This window comes from Nelumbo nucifera, chromosome 3, assembly GCF_055504915.1.
Source record: "Nelumbo nucifera cultivar China Antique chromosome 3, China Antique-T2T, whole genome shotgun sequence".
NCBI lineage: Eukaryota > Viridiplantae > Streptophyta > Magnoliopsida > Proteales > Nelumbonaceae > Nelumbo > Nelumbo nucifera.
In genome coordinates this window covers 35,317,334-35,339,866 of record NC_142651.1, presented here as the reverse complement: position 1 = coordinate 35,339,866, position 22,533 = coordinate 35,317,334, and the positions used below count along the sequence as shown (strand labels likewise).

Sequence of the window (22,533 nt, the reverse complement as noted above, 5' to 3'; positions counted from 1 at the left end):
TATCTATTTCTCTCGAGACTATTTTCAAAAAAAAAAATATTTCTATAGAGACTAGCATGTGGCATGTGTGGAATGAAATGGAATAGCCCCATTTCTTACACATGCGCATATTGGTATCAATGTTTTAAGACTCGGTCCTGACCAGATGGTTGGACCATGAAAACCGGGAACCGGTAGACCTTTCCAAGTCCTGGTTAAATGACGGTTTTGGTGGGTTGGACGGGCAAATCTCCTGGTTAACTAGCTGACAGACCTACTAGACTAGACTGGCAAGGCCGCTACGAGCTGCTGTCGCTCACGAAGACTTGCTCTTGTACACTCAGAAATAAGGCGAGACTGCCGGCACTTACTCAGATCCATCCAGCAAGCGGAGTTAAACCGGGAGCTGGAGAGCATTCCAATTTTTACTCCGATCCAAGTCTTAAAACATTGGTTGGTAATGGTATCATCCATATCATGCCTGCCATGTCCAATTTGTATCGATTAAATGGTTGTGATGGTATGAAGAATTTTAAGATAGATCTATGAATGATCTATCAAATCCATTAATCCATCAAAATTTTGTGTCAAAAGTGTTTTTCTTTTTTTACTTTTATTCATAATTTACAGAAATAAAAAAAAAAGCAAAACAATTTGTTTTATTAATTAATATTTTTTACTCAAATAATTAATATTTATCAATTACAAGTCTATACTACAATTAAAAGTTTGAATATGTGGAACTTTTGTTTGACTAATATCCTAACTTTTTTAATTTGGTCCCTCTTTAATTGTAGGGACAGAAATGTCATTTGAATAACCACTATTCTCATCATTCAAATCCCTCTTATTAACTCTTATTTTTAAAGTATTAACTCCTATTAAATCCTATTCCTAACTAGAATACCCTTATTTTTGAATTTGGTCTCTCTCCATGTGTGAGGTGCAAACTTTAATTTGAACTAGTACATTCCTCCTCATTCAATTTCCTCTCATTAAGTCTTATATTTAGGGTATTAATTTCTATTCTTTCATAGAATCCTATATTAATTAATCATATTAAAGAAAAATAAATATGACAAAGAAAAACTGTTTTTTATTGATGATAGAAATAAAATGCAAATTCAAAACTATTTGGGGCAAATGTATCAATCCGATTAATGTTATAATTAAATAATAATAAAAATAAAAACACACACAAGTACAAAAAAATACAAAAAAAAATGTAGAAAACATCTAGGTACATCTCTAATATCATATATTTCACCATATTAAACAAAAATATGTTTGACAAATAAAATTATTTTTTATAGACATAGGAATATAAAAAATGTAAAAAAAATGTTAGAAACATTTTATTTACTATCACCATAATCATAAAAAATTGTTACATGCAGAGCACATGCACACTTATTGTAGTGATAATGATATGTATCTCAGAAATTCTAATGAAACTGATATTTTTCAAAATAAAGTTATACTTCTGTAAAAATAACTTAGCTTCATCAACAATTTTTAAGATGTTATATGGCCATTAGCTAGCAAGCATGCCCTCTTTCATCCTTCTTAGGCCATGTTTGATGATTAAGTGGTTGTTACAAGGTCCAAAATATTGATACGCCCAATACGTTGGTAGGGGCGTATTGGGCGAATCAATATTGCTTTTTCTTGTGTTTTTTTTTCGCAACCGGTTCAAGGGTCCGATTTAGGGCTCCTCCACCCCCTGATCAGACCCTCAATACACCCATTGTAGGGGCATATCGGAGGGGTCCCAGAATGATACGTATCAACCGATACGTGTTGATACTTTGAACCTTATTTCTTAGAAGTACTTATTTTAACAACCACTTAAGGCTATTTGGTAACCTAATTGTCAAATCACTTATTATGTTTTTAAACATTTATTAGGGTGGGGATGTTTGGTAAGTTACTTTCCCCATAAGTGCTTATATTGACACAAATGACAATTTTAGCCCTCACTCCACGTGGACCTCACATCATGACAATTGAGAGCCCATATAGATTCACACGTGAATCACCATGTAGACCCAATTAATAATAATAATAATAATAATCAAAAGATAACTAACATCTTTTTTCACAATTTAAGTTTCAAAGCCCACAAAATCTTCTATTGGTATTCCTACAATTGGAATGATGACAAACAAGCTGATAACCATCTTCATACGAATCTTTCAACATAATAAACACAATAAACACCAATCTAGTAAAATGAGATCTGAAACCTAGGACCATGTAAACATTAGAGAATAAAAATCATTAGAGAACAGCACTCTATTGTAAACATTAGAGAATAAGTGAACACACTATTGTGTTTATTGTGCTGTTCACAATAAACACAATAAGTGAACAGCACTCTATTGTAAACATTAGAGAATAAAAATCATTGACAGAGAAACAGAAAAAAAAAAAAAAACGCAGGCAGTTGTCTTCCTTAATAAGCAAAAGCATGCGACAATCAAAGCTCCAAGGGGAAGCTATGATGGGACGGGTTGGGTCTTAAGAGTTCTAATGGGACCGGTTCAGCAGAGCTTCACCACCAGTTCCCTTCTGAATTGTAAACATTAGAGAAGAAAAATCATGAAAGAGAAAAACAGAAAAAAAAAAAAAAACGCAGGTCTATTCTCTAGCAGTTATCTTCCTTAAACAAAAGCATGCGACAATCAAAGCTCCAAGCGGAAGCTAACGGGATGGGTCTTAAGAGTTCTAATGGGACCAGTTCAACGGAGCTTCACCATCAGTTCCATTAACCAGAGGTTGCAAATCAAAAGGGAACTTACTTAACTCGTATGTCGGCCTTATAATAGAAGAAAGTGGCCAAACAACAGGTCCGCTGGTCACTTTTCCTCATCGCTAATTGTCGCCAATGGGCCTATAACTGGGTGCGGTGTTACCTGGTAGATATGTTCGAAAGAGAAGAGATGGAGGTATAACCCTTGCATGGGGGTACTTTAGGTATTACAAAAAAATATTAGGGACTAGTTCATCCCATTTTTTTGGAGAAGTACTTCTTTAAGAAGTGCTCTGAAAAAAAAAAAAAAAAAAAAAAAAAACTAATTTCATGTTACTTTTTAATAAGTACTTCTTCCCCACTTTTTTTACCAAACACATAAAACCACTTAATAACTACTTAATGTGTAGTCTCATCTCTTAAAAGAAGTACTTATAAGTGTTCTCAAACAAGGGCTTAACCCCTTTTGAATCTTGTGGTTTATTTGATTTTTTTTAGAAAGAACAGTGAAGGCTTAAAGCATTATTGCACTTCACTAAATTCTCTTCAAGAGGCATTTTACTTGTCTAAGGCATCACTAACCAATTTAAAACAAAGGTGACTCACTGGGATGGATGACCTCCTGGGAAATCCTCATGTTGCACCCCAACTTTTAACCAACTGGTGGTGTCTCAATTGGTAGGATCTCCAACTTGTTATAGCAAAGACTATGATCAAGTCCCGCTGCCACCAGGGTTAGGAGGTTAAGGGGATGGGGATGGGATACCCCCCATTGTGTAGCCTTATGATGCAAAAAAAAAAGGGGGTGTTTCACTGCTTTATATCAAACTACAATTAAATGCTTTATGTGAGGTGGAGCCTTGTTTCTATTTTCTAATGTGCATCTTCAAATATATATGTAAAAATTATAAGAACAAACCAATTCCTTAATCTGGGTTGTAAATGCAACCTGGGAGAGAGATGCCTAACCTCTTCTCTGTCCTCGATCCAATTGCACCTTTGAATCTCTTAGTTGGAATGCATTGGAGTGAAGTTAGAGTCACCATGTGAATGATCAATGCTTAGCAGGATGGTCCAATTCTAGTGGTGCAATGTTGTGATACTAGAGAAGGCATTCGAGTATCATGATGCGATGAGACATCCATGTGGTGTGGTAGCCTCTAGATGGGGATGTAGGATCTACTGCATGGCTTCACACTGTCCCTAATAAGGGAATTCTTGGATATGGTGCCACTAGTAGGAACTCTAAAGGCCTATTCGTTTACACTAAAGTTTGACATCTGAATACCTTTGAAATTGTAATAATTACTTTTAGAGGTGTATTGGAGTTGGTGAATTTTTCTTAGTTCTAAAGTCTAAACATAAAGAATGTGGTTCTAAAATTTGAATGTTGAGTTCTGAAAAATTACAGTTGACCATTTTAACCCTGGATATGAGAACATTTGTTTAATTATTTAACAAACTAATTAACAATTAATGAAATGAATATAAAATAATTTATAAATAATGGAATTGATAAAAAATTCTAAATAGGTAACTATTTTAAAGAATTGAGAAATTATTAATTAATTAATAATTATTTAAAATAAACAATTACATAATAATTAATTATGTAACTAATTATTTATAATTTTTATTCATTATCTAATTCATAATAATAATAAGAATAAGAATAAGAATAAATATTTTTAAAATAATTACTATTCATTATTTTTATAACTAATTATTAATTATATAAGTAAATAGATAAATAAATAATGCATAGATAATTAATAAAATATTAATAATTTGTATATATTGCCTCATCATCATCATTGTAGCATACATAAAAGGAGAAAGTTTTGGGGAGTAATTCTTGGAAAACAAAAGAGTGGAATCATATGAAAAGAAAGGATAGATTAGACGTTAAAGCTGAAGTGCAAAAATGGAACTAAATGCTCTAGTTGCCTTTGAAAACACATGAATGCTTTTCAATATTTAAAAAGCAAGGAATGGGCCCTAAGTCTATAACTGGAGATGGGATCTCTATTCTCTAGGGGGGGGGGGAAGGTTCAAAATTTCGATACGCCAATAGGGACGTATCGGACGATATCGATAGTTTTTTTTTTTACTTTTTTTATTTTTTCCAAAACCGATTCAAGGGGCCGGTTTAAGGCTCCTCCACCCCCTGAACTGGTCAAAACCCCAATACAGCCCCTGTAAGGGCATATCGGAAAGCCACCGGCACAATACGTATCAGCCCATACGTATCAATACTTTGAACTTGTCTAGGGGTGGTGTTGGTGCAAACAGGGAATGCCTGTATGGACATCACCCTCTCAAGATGCCTAATGCTCCTCGAAATGATGATCCATGAAGATGGGAGTCTTTTCAAAACGAATGAGCTGAAGCCTTGTATAGCTTTTGCCAAGGGGTAATATAAATCTCAAACGACTATAAATATAACCATACAGACATTTTTTCGGTAGTTTGTTAAGTATTGAATTACCAGGATGCACTTGGAAACAAAGTTCAAAATTTCAATACATATCAAGCGCATTGTATTGTATTGTTGGCTTAACGATGCACCCCTACAGGGGTCGTATCGGGGTGTAACCTGGTTCAGGGGGTAGACCAGCCTTAGACCGACCCCTCTGAACCAGTTTCAAAGAAAAAAAAAAAGGTGGGCGAGCTTCAATACAGGCCGATGCGCCCCTATCAGCATATAGGTGCATCAGCCTGTATCAAATATTTTAAACCTTGCTTGGAAAATATTTGGAAATGGTTAAACAATTAAAACATGCATATATACTCCAGGAAACCAACAACACAATTTATATTGAAACTTGAAAATATAAATTTTATCAATACCTAGGAGTTATCAAGTTATTGGAGTAGTAGGAGTTTATGGATAAAAAAAATGACAGTACTTGTAGAATGGTCTCACATCAACATGAATTGGGGCCAATACTACGTCACTTGCCATGTTTTAATTTCTGATCTCTCCCCAAGAATGGCTAAAAAGCCAAGTGAATGGATTGCTCCGGAGTTACCGAGCTAGACTGATCTCCAACCTTGAGATAATGCATAATCTGCACAAGTAACATGGCATCATCCTGTAACATCACTTCCACTCCCGTAAGTAACTCATCTGCAGGCTCCTTGCGTTGAGGGATGGAATAATCTTTACTGCCCCACCTTACAAATCTATCCAGGTATGAACTCCAGCAAGTTCAAGTCAGTACTGGTATTGTACCGAATTCAATATAAGTTGTTCCAAGAAAAAAGAAGAAACAAATATCCATATGAAGAATTAAATTGAAGACCCAATTTTCTATTATCAAGCATTTCTTGGTTCTGCATCATCTTTATGAATAAGAAAATTATATTAATCAAGCTTACTGGCTATCAATTGACCTATCTGTACAATGATTCAAACTTTGCTCTCTGCATCTCAAAATATTTACAGTTAGAGGGAGTAGCATCACAATATGTAATATTAAGAGGGTATCATATTCCTAGCCTCTTAACACCACATTCTGAGCAAAACTTGGACGTCTCTCTCAGATAGGGGGCTCCACATTCATCACAAAACTTTGCAGGACTCGTTGGCTGAAACAAAGGATAATGTCTAAGAGAAACAAAAACAATAATAAATAAATAAGCCAGGCAATTCATGAATACAAACAAGAAAATTGTCTTAATATATTTATAGAAAATGTTTCAATAGGAAGCCCTATTAGTAATTAATGTGCAAAAGTTGTTCAGTCAAACTGAAAGCCAAATAACTTCAATGTCTTGTCCTTTGCATCTTTTGTATAACATTGGTTTTCTTCTCTCTTTGGGTGCAGGTGGACCCTCCTCCGAATGTAGCAAGCCTATTTGACCCAAGTTTCTTCACACTACCTAGGAAAAGGGGTAGAGTGATGTGGAGGGCAACCAGAGCAGTCATCCCTTGGTCAGTCTAGGAGGAGAGAAATAATAAGATTTTCCAAGGGGAAGAAAGATCTAAAGAGCAGGTCATTGACTGCATAACCATTAAAGTCCTACACTGGCTGGAAACAACTGACCTGTTCGAAGAATTTTCAGCCGAGGATATTCTCAGGGGATGGTCAATAGTGGCAAATTCTTCAACTACAAAGACTGTGGTTCAGCCTTATTGGGTACCCACAACAAAGGGTGAAATTGAATTTTGATGGAAGCTCTTTGGGTAATCCAGGACCTTCTGGTTCAGAGATGGGGAGGGTAAGCTGTTAGCACTATACTCTGGCCCCATAGGTGAAGGAGATTCTTTGAGGGCTGAATTGTTGGCCCTACTACAAGGGATAAGGCTGGCGAAACAATGGAGCTTTCAAAATTTTGGGGGAGAAGGAGACTCTAAACTGTTAATAGGATGGCTGCAGACAAAAAAATTTGGGTGCATGGTTCTTAGACAACAAATGAGGGAAATACTCTACCTAGCAAGGGGACCTTCAGGGGGACCTTCAGGGGAAATCTTTTTTGGGCTGTGCTGTAAGAATTAAAGTTGTTTGGGGTCAACATTCATATTCTGAATGGTTGACAGTGTACATAATTAACTATTAAGCATAATGAAAGTTACTGTTTCCAATAAAAAAAATATATTTCCCGTGGCCTAGCTGCAATAGACATGTGAGGAACAGTGCAAGAGAGACACAATCACTGGTATGTGAGATGCTGAATATACTGACATGTTGAAATATTCACTTAATTTATATTCTAATATCATATTTGTTAACAAAATAGAGTCAATACAACACTATATGCCTAAATAGTTGGCAGGTATTGCTTAAGGGACAGCAACCGAACAAAAGGTCTTGTGCCTTCATTTTTCCACATACCACATCAGAGGGGACTTTGTTGCAAAGCGCCCCTCCCCCACCCTTCTCCCAATTATGTAAACATCAAAACAGTTCTTTATAATCACCCCCTGCTAAATGTTACCATACAGAAGACCTATACTGGCAAGTATACCTAGCATGATCAATATATGGAAGATATCAAGGCCCTCTACTTCTAGAGTAGGCCAAGCCCAGGCCGAATTAAGAATGTGAGAATTTTGAGCATTTTCTGACATATATTCAACCACAGCAATACCAACAATCAGTCTTCAACAATGTTTTAAAACGCAGAGGCGTGACGTTAGGCGTTCCACTACCTAGAGGCGTGAGGCAGTTCAGAACGTAAGAGGCGCAAGCCTCCCGAACACAAAGAGGCGTAAGCCTACTTAAGAGGAGGGGGGATGAGGTGGAAGGAGGGAGAAGAGGAAGGAGGATCTCATTTTTCTTTATTTTTAATTAAGATCATTTATATTAAGAAGAATGAAGATGCATATCACTAGTCAGATAGGGGACTGAGGGGTCTGGGGGCGAAGCCCCTTAGCCAAAGGGGTCCAGGGCTTAGTCCCCAGCCCACTTTCTTTCCTTCCCTTTCCTTTTCTTTTCTTTCCTTTTTTCCCCTTCCCTTTCTTTCCTTTCTGTTCCTTTCTTTTCTTTTTTCTTTGTTTTTTCTATCTTTTTACATGGGGTGTGCATGAGGTGTACGCCTCTAGCAGGCCTCATGAAAAACGTGTATGAGGCGTACGCCTTAGAGGTGTCAGCGCCTCTGGCATACGCCTCAAGGCGTTTTAGGGGCACCTTGCCTGGAGGCACGCCTCCCACGCCTTTTATAACACTGGTCTTCAACCCTATAACTGAGGGAAGATATTCTACAACGTTTGAGTCCTTGATGCCAACTAGGCCAGAAAACACCTTACTTACAGAACCCAATTGGAATAGCATACTTCCCAAGGAAAGGGGTATATGCACTTTTTTAAAAGATCCGCCTAGACATACAGACAAGGTGCATTTTGATACCTTCCCTGTGCTTGAACCCAAGCAACATCAGTTTCAAAAGGTATTTGCCTAGTGCGACCAGATGCACACCTGGGCTGAGGCACAAGGCAACCCATGCATGTACCATTTTAGTTTTTATACTTCTGTTTTTTTTTAAATTATTGTAATCGTCTATTACTTTAAGAAAAACCCTTTGGCAGTTGCTTGTGACCTAACCTTGTATAGCAGTTATGTTGTGCAAATTTTTAAAAGGAAAGCAAAGATATGCCCAACAAAACCTAGCTGAAGTACTGCAACTAAGAGAAAGAAGAAAAACCCTTTGGCAGTTGCTTGTGACCTAACCTTGTATAGCAGTTATGTTGTGCAAATTTTTAGAAGGAAAGCAAAGATATGCCCAACAAAACCTAGCTGAAGTACTGCAACTAAGAGAAAGACAAAGCAAACATTTCAAACTTGAGGAGTTTACTGTTTATAAAGCTTGAAGAAGGCAATAAGCAGTTCCACACATCATAACAGGTTAGAGATATGTATAGCTTTTTCTTTCCTTTTACTTTCTTTCTTGACTGAAACAGCTAAAACAGCTAACCAACTCACCACCAACTTGGAATCCCCTTCAATTATTAACCTTTTCCACATTCAAGTCTCTTGCAATCTGAACACCTTGGATAACAGCAAAAAACTTAGCCCTAACAGAATCCCTCACTCCTACTAGACCCGAAAACAATGCAACAACATTAACAGTAGGAGTGAGGGATTCTGTTAGGGCTAAGTTTCTTGCTGTTATCCAAGGTGTTCAGATTGCAAAAGACTTGAATGTGTAAAGGTTAATAATTGAAGAGGATTCCAACAATATTATAAAACGTGGAGGCGTGATGCGAGGCATTCCTACCTAGAGGCGTGAGGCGTAGTTCAGAATGCAAGAGGCGTAAGCCTCCTTAAGAAGAAGGGGGTTAGGAGGAGGATGAAGAGGAAGGGGGAATCTCATTTTTTCTTTATTTTTAATAAAAATCTTTTATATTAAGAAGAATAAAGATGCATAACATTAGTTGAAAGGGGGGGTCTTGTCAAAGCGGAGGCAGAAAAAATTGGGCTGCATCGAAAAGGGGGCAGGGGGTCTGGGGGGTGAAGCCCCCCAGCCGAAGGGGCAGGGGGCAAACCACTTTCTTTCCCCTTATCTTTTCTTCCCTTCCCTATTCTTTCCTTTTCTCTTTTTTTCTTCTCTTTCTTTTTCTTTCCCTTCCCTTTCTTTTCCTTTCCTTTCCTTTCCTTTCCTTTTTTTTTTCTTTTTTCTTTTTTTTTTCTGTCTTTTTATATCAGATGTGCAGGAAGCGCATGAGGCGTATGCCTCTAGCACACCTCATGAACGCCTCTTGCACCTGAGGTGTACGCCTCAGAGGTGTTAGTGCCTCTGGCATATGCCTCAGGGCGTTTTGGGAGCGCCTCGCCTGGAGGCTCCCACGCCTTTTAAAACATTGATTCCAAGTTGGTGGTGGGTTGGTTAGAAAAACCAGACTGTTATTTGGGCTTATAGGAATTTAATGAGAGAGCTCACTTGGTTAACCAGTAATATGACATTAAAAATACAATAGTGGTAAGAAGATTGGCCAACAGGATGGCAGACACATTGTCTAAGCAAGGGGTAAAATAGGCGTCCGTTGTATTGGGCTAAGTTTTGATGTTTGCACTGGACAGATGAGGGTGCACCTTGCATCTCTCCTTGGTAAGCTTGTATTGTTTGTTACTTTGTTAATTATAATAAATTATACTTACTTGTCAACAAAAATTAATCCGTACTTGATCTGGTTTTCATACCATATGCTTAAAGCTTCAAATATCTTCAGGATCTCATAATGTTAGGCTTTAAACACATTGAGTCTAACTTAACCTGTATGCCATTCCCTAAAATAATATCAAGACAGCCAACGTGTATCACATTAAAATCCAGCCAACTACCAACTACTTAGCTGAGAACCTGAGGTTATGACACATGAATCTTCAGATGCCCTCTCAAACAAATAATACAAGGCTATAAAACCATTCTCAAATAGTAAATAAAAGCTTCTCACATGGCATATCCAACTATCTTCATTGAATAACCCCACTTCCCCCCCCCCAATTTCTTTTCCATCAATCCATACAATAGATGATGTCAAGTATCCATAAAGCAACCTTTATGGATTAGGTACTTGTCCAAAACTTATGTCCACATCAACCATAAAGGCTTAAACTAGGGTGCAGGATTTGGACAGGTAGAGATGGGTTCTATAAGACTATACCAACCCAGCTTAATTCCAAAAATTTAATGGTGAACACAAGGCCAATCAAGGCCCAAGCATTAACCCATGTGGCACCGCCCAACCCTGATACAATATGGCTGAGGTTGGTTGGTAGGGCTTATTAGCTTAAGTGCATATCACAGTTAAAAACATATGAAGTCACAAGACTCAATCTAAGCCTCTTACAGATACAACAAAATAGTAATCACTAGTAGATGTGTTTCTGATATTCTCAATTTTGATATAGAAATACATAATGCATATGCAGTCTGCTTGGGTTGGGTTACCTGCGGCCTCAAACCAACACTATCCCAACTCATGGTTAGATTCAGATTCAAAAAGGTCAGGTTGGGTGAGACAGGGCTCAGATTGAACCCTGCCCAAGTTGCATCCATACAATATACACTTTTCTCTATCAATGTATTTATACACATGGAATTGTATTATATATGCATGATAGAAGCATAACCATACTGAAAAGAAAAGGGCAAAGGAATGATTAGCCATGGAAGCTTTATCTACGAGTGCCTGTAGAATGCTCAAACCTCAGAACCAAACCAACAAAACATACAAAATGCATGCTCTATAGTATCAACTTAATGCTAGAATACTGTTGTGGATAAAAGGGCTATTACCCAATGTTGGTTCCAGAAATCTGGGGTCTTGGGAGGGATGGACTAGACATGGACTTTTGGCATTTTTACACAAAGTAGCCACTTACAGACTTGAACTATAATTCTCACACCTGTCAGCCCTGATATTTACCATTGCAGTATTGCACCAAGCAATAGTTCCTTTTCACTCCCCAGTCAATGTTTCAAAGATTGAAGGAGTCTCTGTTTAAGAAAATGAGAAAAAATAGGTTGAATAAAAATACTTACCAGTACATGCAAGCGCCCTCCAACATGACCTCCAGTGAGGGGTTGCAAGCAAGACATGTGTTGGGGCATAGTTGGTGATTGATGGGCATGAGTCATCTCAGGCAAATGTGAAGGTCCACATTGATGTGTGTGAGAAAAATGCGGTGCATGTTGATTCTGATGGATGGGTTGATGATGAGTTTGGTGGAGAGCATGAAACTGAGGCTGATGGGAGAGTGGTTGCATATGATGTTTGGAAGGAGGCTGCCAACAAATAAAAGCATATAAGCATCCATCATAACAAAAATTGTTGAAAAAAGATATCTAGCTTAAGCGAACCCTGTTCACCACAACATTGCATTGAAATCATAAGGGATGTGTACCTGCCGAAGCATGTTCACACACATATACATACATGCATGCATGCACATACAACACACACACTACCCAATTAGTTGGTAACATCCCAAAAGTGCCATGGCTTTGGTCATCCTGAGCTCCCTATCAACAATTTTCATAAGGATGTTACAATATGTACAACAATCCTTGAATTAGATGCTCTTTTGTTGGCTAGAAGTGTCTGATCCATGTTTGGGTTATGGTCTATCCCATCATTGCTTTGTTGAATATTTTGGACAAATAAGCACCTGGGCAAGCACTTCTTAATTCTGATGGGTAGAAGCATCCAACCCATGCAACAATAAGGTTTGGTCTATTCCATAACTCATTAGTTGGGCATTTTGGATAAACAAGAATATGTGCAGGGTACTTACAACAATGCACCACCATCCTTGGTGACATCAGGGCACAAATTTATTTTCTCTTGACAAATATAAGTTAAAAAAGTATTCAGAAATAAATTACCATCTGTACCTATCATGCACCATGCAAGATGAAGAAGATCAAATATTCAAAGTTATAGATGAATTAATGGAGTTTCAAGTTACAATACCAGAGAGAAGGCACATCAAGTAATTCACTCTAATTGTGACCTTGTTTTTGAAAAAGGTAATGTATTATATTGATATCAACAAAAAGAACCCCCCCCCAAACTATTCAAATTGTGCCCAAAATTTTAAGGTGTCAAAACATGTCCTTTGGCAGATTACTCCTTTGATGACTTAAGGAGAAACTGGGCAGCAGTGGCTTTTACAGTCTCCACAAAGAACAAATCACAAGCTGAATGGAAACCCCCACCAGATGGAGTGGTAAAATTGAATTTTGATGGTAGCTGCCAAGGTAACCCAGGGCCATCCAAACTAGGAGGGATTCTGAGAGACAAAGACAACAACATGTCTTTATTTTCAGGTGTTAGACAGTTATGCCCTTAGCTCCAATCAGATTGATGTATCTTTTGACATTTATTGTAAATGAATAAAGTACATAATTGATTCATGTCATTGTGGTGTGTTTCTATGCAATACCCTTAAACTGGACGCTTATGAGACTCGTGTTAGTTTAAAATCTTCGCAGCCGTTGGATAGATCTAGGGAGATTTATCCTGCCAAGGCTGACACTGATGTGCCGCCAAGTTGGTTGGGGTGGCTTGTCTCAGTTGCTAGGGTGAGACCTGAGGTACATGCAATGTGAGTTTTCTTGAAACCCTGAACCGGACCAAATTCCAGTATTGCCCTGAACCTTGGAGATAGATGGGCAAAACTGGAATGTTACACCTGACCCCTAGACTCGATTATGGTACTGCACTACGTGTCGGATTGGGTTGTCTTTGATATGTCAATCAGTGAGATCCTTGGAGGGGGTCAAAACCTAGGTATGTTGGGACAGTCCAAGAATTCACCTAAGTGGGTGATCATAGTGATAGGATCAACCCCTTTGTCAGACAAAGTGAATGATCGGGGAAGGCATTCTCTCTGATGGAAACCTAAACTATTGGCAGTTGATTTCAAACGTTGAGATTTGTTTTGCAAAATATATTTATATAGATATATATATATATATTATGGTTTTAAAATGTTTGCAAAAGGTTTTACTTCCCGGGATCCATGTGAGTAGAGAGTGCAGCACTGTTCCTTGCAACCGAGGGAGAAGTCATCTCTTGTCGAGCAGTGTTTGATCATTATGGGCTAAGAGGTTAAGTGTGAAACCATTTAGGGTAATACCTGATGGGCTAATCTTGCATCTGCCCACAGCCCTCGGGTTTTCATAAGGTGGCTGGACCCAAAGACCATTTAGTGTAAATGTTGGGCCCATTAAGAGCCCATGGTGATGGACTCAGGGGTTCACTGTCTCCTATAATGAATTCGGTCAGGCCTTGTAACAAAGGCTGGGCTAAATCCATGTGGCTGATTTGTAGATCAATGTTTGGGTCCCACACCATACAAAGAGAGCCAACTAGGCAACAGGTTAAGGGATAAGTGAGCACATAAGCTCAATGGGCCTAAAGCCCAATTCGAGATGGGCTTAAATTAGTTAATTAAAAGGAGGCAATATATAATTTATAATCTGATTAAGATTAGCTGAAAGGATAAGATAAGTCTTATCCATTTAAGAGTCCAGATCCAAATATCATGTATGGATCAAGAAACTCTCTACTAATTAGATTAGGAGGCTGATCCAAAGAAGACTATAAATAGGGGGCGAATTCCTCGGTTTTAACACAACAACCTGCAGAATTCTCTCATATTCTTGCCATCCCTACCCAGTTAAATCTCCTCTTGAGGAATTGATCAAGAAAGGTTCTTGATATTGTTCCTTGGTTTAAGAAACAATTTGAAGACGTGCTCACCAGCCCCTGTTCGATTCTTGTTGAAGAATCTTGGTTCTTGCTGAAGAGCCATCCTGCTGATCCTGCTTCATCACACTGTGTCATTTTCAGTGGAAGCGGGTTTTGGTCTTCTCCTTGGCCGTGAACACCTTCATTGGGAGTTACTGCTACTTCGTATCAAATATATCCCTCTCCTCCCTCTTGGTTTCAAATCTGGTCCGGTTTTGGGTTCAAGATTGATACTTGAAAATGCAGTTTTCTAAAATAGGGAATGCGATTCCTAGATGGGAGAGAGAAAATTTTTTTAAATTTCGCCCAACCTTCCTGCAAGGGTTCAGCCATCCATACGATGGATCTCTCATCCCTTCATCAGGATCAGTGGGTATTGGTGATTCTATAAGGGCAGAGTTACTAGCAGCGATACAAGGTACACAAATGGCCAGTCAACTTGGAGTGAACAATTTGATATGAGAAGGGGATTCCAAGGTAGTAGTGGGCTGGCTGACAAGTCCAGAAACAACTTGTTGGGGCTACAGGGATCTGTTAAAGAAAATTAAATGGATGAGAAGAAATATGATAGTCAAGTTTCAGTGGGTCAGCAGATCAGCAAATGTAATGGCTGGTTCTTTGGCCAAGCAAGGGGTGTCAAGGGGGTCAGCAGATAAGGAAATATGACAGTCAGGTTTTGGGCTACTTCGTAATTGTTGTGTATGTTTAGTATATGGTTCAGTCCTCGGGGGAGGTAACACCCCGTGCCTCCTCCTAGGCTGACTGTACTTTCATTATTTGAATTAATAAAACTACTCTCATAAAAAAATGATAAAAATTTATTAGAGCATAATAAGGCTCACAAGAGAACATCCAGTAGAGGCGCAAGATGCAGCCCCGACCAGATTAACACGTTACAACTGAGCCCAGAATAATTCAGATTTATGCACCCCCTGTTTTGCAAAGAAATCAGCCATCCCATTAGCTGACTGCTTTTCCCATTGGACTAAAATTGTCATATCTCTGACCGCCACTTAAATCTTTTCATATATCCTTTTGTATTTCCAAATTACAGTTTCAGGTTCCTTCAACCACCCCATTACCAGTTTAGAGTCACCTTCTAATCAATCGAGAGAGCATTTTGATTCCATCACCGTTAGCAACGAAGATCCGGAATATCACACATCGGTCAATCAAAGAGACATTCAATAACTAAAAGAAAGCTTGATTTTTTGGGAAATCAATTCAAACTAAATGAATAGAGATGGAATCAAACAGATTCCTGAAATATCTTCCTGCATATTCCTCAATCCCCCAACTGCTCACAAAACATGAGAAGCAAATGAATAATCATCTGCTTCCCAAAGAAATTGGAGAATTTCTTAAGAATCCTACAAAATCAATTTGTTCCTTTTCTATGACAGATGGTCAGAACTTCATCTGAGTTTGAATCCTACTAAAAGGTCCACTAGAGATCAAAAATTGTTAAAGAAAACAATCCAGAATGTAATATGGTTCCAAAGGATGAAAAAGATATGGACCTACAATCAAGGATAAAGAATATATCAAATTATCAACTCCAAAGAATTAGTTAAGTGCTTACTTCACTAACAGGACGAAATCCCGGGGCAGTAGCCATTGCAGAAGAGTTTTCTGCTCCAGAAAATGCCTGAAAACATTTGGAGAAAGGAGAACAGATCAGGTTCATCTTTAACTTTAGTCACTAAACCCAAACAATGGATACATCAAGCTTACTGGCAATCCAGGAATATTAGACACAGAATGTGATGCAACACGCCTATACTTATGCCTAGGTGAATAGAACTTATAGTCTCGAGCTGAGACAGCTACTTCATGCCGACCAGTCAACCTTTTGAACCTGCAGTTTGTAAGATGTTTATCAAAAGAGAAGTTGAGAGATGAATAATTCAAGTTGCAACCCATATTTGATCTTAACTGAAAACTACCAAACTTCCAAGTTACATGTGTATAACATAGAATAGAATCCAGGTTGAAATGTTTGATCTTATTTGATCTTAACTGAACCTGCTCAAGGTTCAAAGTATCCGATCTTCGAGTACAAATGTATTGATGAAAAGATTCATCATGTAGAATAGTTGTTCATTTATGTTAAATAAGCTAGAGGATAAAAAAGAAATGTTATGTAAAACTACCCTCAAGAATCAATGGAGTGTCAGACTCAGACGCATGGCTGACATGACACAGCATCCATTTAGGAGAGCCAATGCAACACAACACTACATAGAGCATGGCCTAGCATGCAAAAAAAACACTTATTCTTTGAAACAGACCACTTCTTCTAGATAAGGATGGCAACAGATAGGGTACCCACGAAAGTTGCCCTTCCCATTCCCAAACCCACCTAAGCACCCCTGATCCCAAACCCATTTAACTTTTCCCCCCAACTTTCCAAACTTGTCCCACCCTTAACTCATTAAACCCATCATGACCTGTCTCACCAATTCAAATTCAGTTGCCTTAATTAATGCCCATTAAACTCACCATAACTAACTCTATTTAACACTCCATTTACCATAATTAACTCCATAACTAACTGTATTTGGCACACCACTCGTCGCATTAATTAATTCCATTAAATATATGCATCTCATAATTAACTCAATTGATTTCATTTAAGTCCATCTAAAACCACTCATATAAAATTAATACATTGTTGGAAGGATTTGAACCCAAATTGCTTAATTAAATGTTGAAACATATGTATCTCTCTTTTATGTTCTGAATAAATTACCTTACCTTTCCCCAAAAAAAAAACATATGTATTCTAATCACAAGACCACTCCACAATATCTTGTTAAACTAGCATAGATATGCAACCATATTATGTTCGTGTTTATTAAATAAAGAAAATTCATTTGCAACTACCAAAGTTTGTACCTAAGTTATTTTTTTTTTGTTTTAAGGAAAGCCCTTAGGCTAATTTGTTGCATCAAATCATTTCTAAGTACAAGCCTGAGAAAATCAAGAGGTAAACACCAAGTGGTAGTTCTCTAAATATAACATCCAAATTTAGCCACATGATGAGCTACCATATTGCCTGCACACATAGAACACAGGAGATCAAGGTTTGGTGAAAGCCTTGTAATAGTGTCCGGCAGTTAGCAATGATATTTTTTTATGAATACAGTCAGTAATGATAGAGTTCAAATGCAAGGAAGCTCACATTGAGGATCCAAGAGGAAGTTGATAATGTGTAGTGCATCTCCCTCGACAGAAACTCTTGTTATGCCCAGGAATCGGACCATAATCAGATCAGATCTGAATGTGTTTGCCTCTATTATCTCAGTTATCCATTTAAGAGGTTATATTTTTTGGTGGCTAACTTCATAAGAGAATATAATTTTACTACAATGACATATCACCATTATTTATTAAACTTAGTATATTTTAAATTTTGTAACCTTTTACATCATTATTAATGAGATTTGTCATATTAGTTTGCTACGCTATGCATGTATATTTTAATTATCTACCATTTGTCGATGTTTCCTTGGGATATTCTGGTAGTTTGCATTTCACATTTGTATGGTGAAACTACACTTGATATAAAGTCATAAATTATTAAAATACGTGTTTCTTATGTATATATACCTTATTTAGAGTTATTAGAGCTACAAATTAAATATAATTCATATATTTTTAGTAATATATTTGAATTTCCATGTTGTTCCTTATGTATCTATACCTGTTTACTTTGTATGTTATTTCTTATAAAATATATAAGATATATTTAATGATATATACATTGTGTTAAATATAATTGGGTTTGGGTATCGATAACCCTAAGGTCAAAACCCAACCCTATAGGAGTATAGGATTTTAATCTAAAATCCCAAACCCTACAAGGTTTTGATAAGTGTGTCCTATTAGGATTGGGTAGCCAAAATTTTCCATGAAATTGTCATACTACTCTAGACATTTCCAATGTATTTCCCATATTTGGATGATCGACATTTCAACCAACACCAACATTTTAAACTGTTCTCAACAATCCGACTGATCACAGAACCCAAACATTTGATTAGGACACTGGATTGAGGAATCTGGAGCCTACGAAGTCAATGTTAAGGTCAGAAATTTAGGGCTTCCAAGTACAGGTCTTACTAAAAAATCCTCAGGATTTGCAGCAAGTAATAAACTAATAATCAGTTAAAAGTATGCTCCTACGGGGCAATAGCCGCTTTTCTGGAAGACAAAGAAGGGGCTTTTAAGTTAAATGTTCAATGGATTGCAAAATAAAGGTGCTAAAATAAAATGCTGAGAATCTTCAATGCTCATTAATTACTAAGAAAATTCATTAGAACTTACGAGAAGCCCAATACATTTTAAAAAGCTTCTTTCTTTTTTGGTCTTCTTTTCTTTTTCCCAAGAAATTCCAATGCAAACAAAAAATACTAGAAAACTATTAACAAGGTACAGAAGATCAACCAATGTAACCTCACCCAAAAATTCCAATGGACATTGTGTAACAATTTTAACAAACAGAAGTTCATTTCATGAGGTATCAAAGAGAAAAAATATGCAAAAAATATAAGATTCCAGCTTACCATTCTGCATCATCAATAGACAAACTATTTGGTTTTTCAACAATCACCAGACCATTGACCACTACAAAACGAACACGCTTCTCTTCTTGTATCACTAGCTCAGGAAATCTTGTCCTTGTTTCGACAGATGTTGCCAATTCCCTTCTTTTAAAGGTACAGGGTCCTGAAGTGAAAGCAATTAATACAGATCAAATTAAGGATGAAATAAACTCAAAAAGAATATATTGCAAAAGGACACAGTAATACCTTTCCTTGGAAACTTTTTGGCTAGCCTTCTATACAACCCACCAGCTGCTTCAAGGGCTACCCCAATTGTCTTTTCGCGAATACCATTTAAGGAAGCAAGTCTCATATTCACTTCATTAACTAAGGTCTCATATAAATTTGCGACATACATTAAGGGCAAAACAAACCTTGGATCACCTTCATATTGAACTTCTCTTGGCTTCCTCTTGTTTAGTTTATCTTGGCCCGATTGGGAAGCATATTCTGCCTCAGTATCCTGTACTTCAATTACATGCTCACTAATAAAATGATCCACAAGTATTTGTAAAAATCTCGCTCTTGCAGTTTCAATTGGGGAAATATCTGGTTTCAGTTCAAATAAAACTAATCAGACATATTCAAATTGGAAAATCCCACAAATATCCAACATGTAACCCAATGAACTTCCAAAATGATATTTTGAACAAGTTAACTAAAACATAAAAGAGAAATTAGAAGTCACCATCAATAGTCAGAATATCATATGTGGACCTTGAAGACCCACTATTTTCAAGACCAGAGCGATCTTCTTCTACTCCAACACCATGAAGCGGTAATGAATTACTATAGGATTCGTGTATGCAGTCCTGGAGGATTTAAAAAACAAAAAACATAAATGCAAATTACTGCAGCTGCCGCGGTACAAAGGGAAAAGAAACGAACTTTCCTTTATTATAGCAAATCTAATAGACTAATTTATAATTCCCATTAAATGTGACAAAGGAGCTAACGGCCTACCCCAAAAAAATAAATAAATAAAATAAAATAAAATAAAATAAAACAAAATAAGTTCCCCTGCAATACTGAACCAAACAGTTGAAGTTCTTGAAGGGCAATAATTCCAAAATGAATTCGAGTTTGAGTTCAAATTGGTTCAAGCTACGCTGGAATCAGAGTAATGAGAGTTCAAATTCTAGAAAAGGCTGAGCACGAAAGAGAACAAAAACAGAGAAAAGTAAATGTGACTAATTTATAATTCCCATTAAATGTGACAAAGGAGCTAACGGCCTACCCCCCCCCAAAAAAAAATAAATAAATAAATAAAATAAAGCAAAATAAGTTCCCCTGCAATACCGAACCAAACAGTTGAAGTTCTTGAAGGGCAACAATTCCAAAATGAATTCGAGTATGAGTTCAAATTAGTTCAAACTACACTGGAATCAGAGTAATGACAGTTCAAATTCTAGAAAAAGGCCGACCATGAAAGAGAACAAAAACAGAGAAAAGTAAATAATATCAATACAAACTTACAACAGAACTGGATTCATCATCGTTCCCCAAGCTATCTTCAGTCACAGCATCACGCTCCACATCACTGATGCCTTCAATCTCCCCAGTCCTTGCATCCACAGTGTTGAGATCATGCATGGAGCTTCCAATATATGAATTGGCCGACCTCAGATTGTAATGCTGAACAGGAACTCTAGTTCCCATCGCTCAAAACTAAAGAATCCACACTCCAAAGTCCTAGAGCAGTGGCCCTCCGCCCTCGTACTACCGTCTTCAAACCCTAGAAGTAGAAGATCAGCAACCAGTATCCACTCCCACCATTTCGAAGAAGAAGAATAGAAGTGCAGTGAAGCAGATGCCGGATCCCTGAATCCATGGAAGGTTTTGAGATATTTTCCCGCTTCAATTTTAAGAGAAAGAAATAAATGAGAAAAAATAATAATAAAATTCAAACCCTAACGGCTATTTCGTTAGTTTCTTCACTTTCTCGGTGACGAGATTTTTCCAAACTTTTCTTTTTTTTTTGGTTTTTTCTGTGATTTTCTGTTCCAAACCTCTGCCCGTACCTGAGCTTTCGACTCCGGAACCAGTTTCCAAGCCTCTCTCTGATCTCCACACCTGCTTCCAGGCCGGCGGGCCTAGAGATACTTTAAATAGTCAACCCTTGTATCAAAATAAGCCAACCCCGTGTTCCGCTGGATTTTACTAATATGCCCCCGGTCCCGAGGGGCAACCGGGCGAGGGCCCATCTTTTCTTCTTGGGTTTGAGCCAGGTGGACGCATATAGCCCAGTTGAGCCACATATATAGCTTGATTGGTCTTAGCCCGTGTTTCGTTAATCCAAAATAGGGTAAATCTCTTAATTACCCATTTATTCTAAGTGTTTACGAAATTGACAAACTGTATCGTTATTGTTTACACTACTTTTTGATAATCGGCAAACACTATTATATTAACGGAAAAAAATGAAATATCGAATTTATCCTTTACTATTCATCAATTTTTCAAAATAAAACCAATTGATGAAAAACCTCAGATTTCCAGTTATTTTCCAAACTCAACGCATAAACCCTTTCTCTCTCTCCATCACTTGTTCTCTCTCCACCAGCCCCACTTAGCGGCCTCAGCCCTGAGTCCCGCTGCACTGCCGTAGTTGCTCTATTTCTGTTGCGTCTGCAAAAGCCCTACTTAACCTACCTCGAATGAACTCTCTAAGAAATTTACAACTTCTAGATGATAAAAGCAATGTTCAGAACATTGGCGCATAAAAATTTGATTGCGTGAGGTATGAAAGGTTCTCTGCCTCAACTCGTTCCCCGTAATCCAACACAGAGGCTTGAAACAGAGGTATACATCCCCACCATGCCTCCACTTCCCCAAGTGGATTCTTCGTCGGATAAATTTGGATGGAGTTCCATAGAAGTCAGATGTAGAAGTTGAGAGTGGGCTGAGACCTCACAGCGAGCTGACAATGATTGTTTCTTGCAATAACAACAACCAAGCACAGTAATGATCCCTTAAGATTGCAATGTCAACATGAAAAAAAAAAAAAAACAAAATCAGAAAATATTCTAGTATTAATCTTTATGAGGTCAAATCCTTTTTTTGCCTTTTTTATTAAAAAAGCAAAATAAAACAGAGTTTTACTCCATAAACCAGCATATTGTCATCTTTCTTTCTTTCTTTTTTTTCTAAAATAACTCTGTTCATCATTGGTTGGTTCATTGCGGGTCAAAAGATGTGTAGATATAGCAGTAGACATTGGTTTTCATTCCTTTTAACCTATTCAACTTTATGAGGCACAGCATTGCAGAATCAATGGGAGTTAAAGTTTTATCCGCTGAGCATTTTAGGGTTCCATTGAAGAAAGGAGAAGAAAAGGATAGTTCTCTTGTGTAAAAGCATCCCGATGTATCGTTTCCTTCTCCCTCGTCGACAGGTCCTGTCATTGCTTCTTCTCCCTTGGACCTTGGTCTTCCTATTGCATTGCGGAAAGGTAAACGCACCTGTACTTCTCATCCTATTTCACACTATGTTTC

General features: G+C 37.5%; 1 protein-coding gene across 5 annotated transcripts; it reads right to left on the bottom strand.

Moving 5' to 3' along the window:
- Positions 1 to 5,519: 5,519 nt before the first annotated feature.
- Positions 5,520 to 21,192, bottom strand: LOC104592871 (PPR containing protein). Of its 5 annotated transcripts, none has more exons than XM_010252395.3 (9): positions 21,061 to 21,192; positions 20,516 to 20,860; positions 19,728 to 19,851; positions 19,247 to 19,588; positions 19,001 to 19,163; positions 16,167 to 16,290; positions 16,015 to 16,080; positions 11,720 to 11,962; positions 5,520 to 6,322 (listed from the first exon to the last, which is right to left on the bottom strand). In XM_010252395.3, the coding sequence occupies exons 2-9, from the start codon at positions 20,696 to 20,698 to the stop codon at positions 6,221 to 6,223; spliced, it is 1,347 nt and encodes a 448-aa protein (XP_010250697.1). In that variant the 5' UTR covers positions 20,699 to 20,860; positions 21,061 to 21,192; the 3' UTR covers positions 5,520 to 6,220. The 5 variants fall into 5 exon arrangements, with proteins under 5 accessions (XP_010250697.1, XP_010250714.1, XP_088757569.1 ...); XM_010252412.3 differs by having other exon boundaries at positions 5,520 to 5,917; XM_088901443.1 differs by having other exon boundaries at positions 5,520 to 5,917; positions 20,516 to 20,894; positions 21,061 to 21,184.
- Positions 21,193 to 22,533: the final 1,341 nt, after the last annotated feature.

Excerpts from the sequence above, each read along its gene's own strand:
- LOC104592871 (XM_010252395.3), bottom strand. The coding sequence starts at position 20,698 with ATGGGAACTAGAGTTCCTGTTCAGCATTACAATCTGAGGTCGGCCAAT. Across the intron at positions 19,852-20,515 it reads ATGATGAATCCAGTTCTGTT|GACTGCATACACGAATCCTA; the intron begins GTAAGTTTGTAT and ends TAAATCCTCCAG. Across the intron at positions 11,963-16,014 it reads GATTTCGTCCTGTTAGTGAA|CCTCCTTCCAAACATCATAT; the intron begins GTAAGCACTTAA and ends ATTTGTTGGCAG.